This window comes from Penaeus chinensis, chromosome 29, assembly GCF_019202785.1.
Source record: "Penaeus chinensis breed Huanghai No. 1 chromosome 29, ASM1920278v2, whole genome shotgun sequence".
Taxonomy (NCBI): domain Eukaryota; kingdom Metazoa; phylum Arthropoda; class Malacostraca; order Decapoda; family Penaeidae; genus Penaeus; species Penaeus chinensis.
The window spans coordinates 2107312-2109811 of NC_061847.1; the positions used below are offsets into that span (position 1 = coordinate 2107312).

The 2500-nt window shown below is 40.0% G+C and overlaps 1 protein-coding gene across 3 annotated transcripts in view; it reads left to right on the forward strand.

Annotated features, from left to right (window-relative positions):
- The window catches only part of LOC125040603 (kinesin-associated protein 3-like), a 14535-nt gene that overhangs the window by 1294 nt on the left and 10741 nt on the right, over positions 1-2500 (forward strand). For all 3 annotated transcript variants that reach the window (XM_047635247.1, XM_047635246.1, XM_047635248.1), the window contains exons 2-6: positions 253-370; positions 968-1130; positions 1408-1587; positions 2043-2179; positions 2300-2476. In XM_047635247.1, coding sequence (XP_047491203.1) covers positions 253-370; positions 968-1130; positions 1408-1587; positions 2043-2179; positions 2300-2476 — 775 coding nt within the window. The remainder of the gene's footprint in view (positions 1-252; positions 371-967; positions 1131-1407; positions 1588-2042; positions 2180-2299; positions 2477-2500) is intronic.

Consider the following 2500-nt stretch of genomic DNA (forward strand, 5'->3'; position numbering starts at 1 on the left):
CTCGATGAGGATGAAGTAACCTGGTTATCCTTACCTGCATTGTCATAAGTCCATGTAAATCGCATTGCAGCTTGCATACTAACCTCATTGTACATACTTTAATTTAGATATGTTGCACCAGAACTCTCATTAAGGACAGTATGCCAAGAGACTTTTGTTAATTACTAAGACTAGGACTGTATCAACCAGTGACCCCCTTCCCTTCATTCTCTATCTGCATGTATTCCTTCTACCTCTGATCTTTTCCCACAGAAAAGTAAAGGTTGGCTCGCTAGATGTTCACCCCACAGAGAAAGCGCTCGTGGTCAACTATGAGCTGGAGGCCACCATCCTGGGCCAGCTGGGAGATGCCATGCTGGGCGACAGAAAGGTCAGCTGTTTTTTTGTTCTGCCATATTTGTCTCTTGTTTTAAGGAATTTTGTTTAGCTCTTCTTCTAAACCCAAGTGAACTTGAATTAGAGAACATGTTTATTTTGTGAAATATTATTTTGTGAATCTGAACTGTCATCTTTCCTCTTTTTCTACTTTATTTCTTGAAGGTAAAAAACACTTCTTGGTCCATATGTGGCTTGATGTTGTGTAGCGATATACCCTTATTATTCTTATAATTATTCTTATCTTATTAAGGGGAGACTGTAACTACGGAATTGGAATATAGAGTAATGTAATTAAAAATTTCCAGATTATCTAACAAAAGGTTAGCATATTAAAAATGGCATTCTTCCTAACTGAGAAGGTTTTTGCCTCACCCCCTGGACTTACTCTTCCTTTCCCATTGCCATAAAGCAGCAGGAATTTGTCCCTTTGGAGCACTTACCTTACCCTTCCCTACTTGATGATCTAGCCTCATATGTCCAAACTCAAGGCAGACCTGAGGTAATCAATATGTTTAATCCAAGGGGAGCACCTCCAATCTCCCCTCGACTCATCATCATCCTTATCGTAATATCCCCTCTCCCCCCCCAGGAGTGCCAAAAGATCATCCGCTTGAAGAGCCTTGATGACAACACGGACATCGCTGCGCTGGCCCGTGAGGTGGTGGACAAGTGCAAACTGATCCATCCCTCGAAGCTGAGTGAGGTACAGCACCTCATCTCCTACCTTCTCACCAGGAAAGAGAATGTCAAAGGTTGGTTGGGAATTGTTGTTGTTGTTGTTGTTGTTGTTGTTGTTATTATTTCTTTATTTCTTCCTTTTATTATTATTATTTTTTTTTCTTTCTTTTTCAAGATGATGATTGTAGTCTTTTTTCTCTTTGCTTTTTTTTTTTTAAGCTTGTATAAAGATATATAACAAATAATAATTATATAAGAACACAAATGTTTTATGTATATATGAAGTATTTACATGTATATTGTTGCTAATGAAGATGACATGCTAATGATTTGCCTCTGATGCCCTCCCAGACAGCCACATCTCTCTCGACAACTCGTCCCCGGATGGCTCAACAGAACAGGCCAACCTCAACGAACTGGAGTCCTATATGGAAATGCTGTACGAGGAGATGCCCGAGAAGGTGCGAGGGGCGTCGCTCATCCTGCAGCTAGCAAGGAACCCCGACTACTTGGAGGAGCTGTGCCAGAATGGTGCGTTTTTCGGAAAGAGGAGGAGAGAGTGTTTTGGGGATGGGTGGCTCAGAGGTATGAGGGGACTGTGTTGTTGTTGTTGTTGTTGTTGTTGTTGTTGTTGTTGTTGTTGTTGTTGTTGTTATTGTTTGTTGTTGTTGTTGTTGTTGTTGTTGTTGTTGTTGTTGTTGTTTGAGTCTTTTTCTTGAAAGCTTTTTGGCTTCATATATTCTTGGTTTTGAAAAAGGGTCTTTTGTGTGTACATTATTTAGTTTGCATATTGTGAGACTGATAAAATCTCTCAAAATTACAGTAATATTCAGTTTTATCATTATTATTGTTTTTAGGTTATTGTTGTCATAATTAAAATAATTATATTTACTATGGTTATTATAGCTAATAATTATTATTATTACCATCTTTTAGCTTGTCATCATCACAGACCACATAGTTCTGATGTTTTATTTTGTTAACAGAGACTGTTCTTGGTGCACTGGCCAGGGTGCTGCGTGAAGATTGGAAAAAGAGCTTGGATCTGAGTTACAACATAGTGTACACATTCTTTTGTTTCTCAGTCTTCTCGAACTTCCACACTGTTATTTCCCACTTTAAAGTGAGTGCCCAGACAAAATGTGTTTTAAGTTCTGTCTGAATATTTGGCAAGGTCTATGGATTTTATATAAGTCTTGAAGGGTACCTTTATTGGGCTTTTCTCCCAAACTTCCCCACACAGATCGGGTCCCTTTGCATGGATATCATAGACGGTGAACTTCAGCGCACAGACCAGTACCGCGATCAGCTGACCAAGCGCAAGAAGGGTGCTGATGGCATGGCAGATCCTGCCAAGCTGCAACAGGACTATGAGCGTAACTTGAAGAAGTACCAGGCGGTTGTGGCGAAGCAAGACCAGGTGTGTTTGGAACGAGTTTGATCA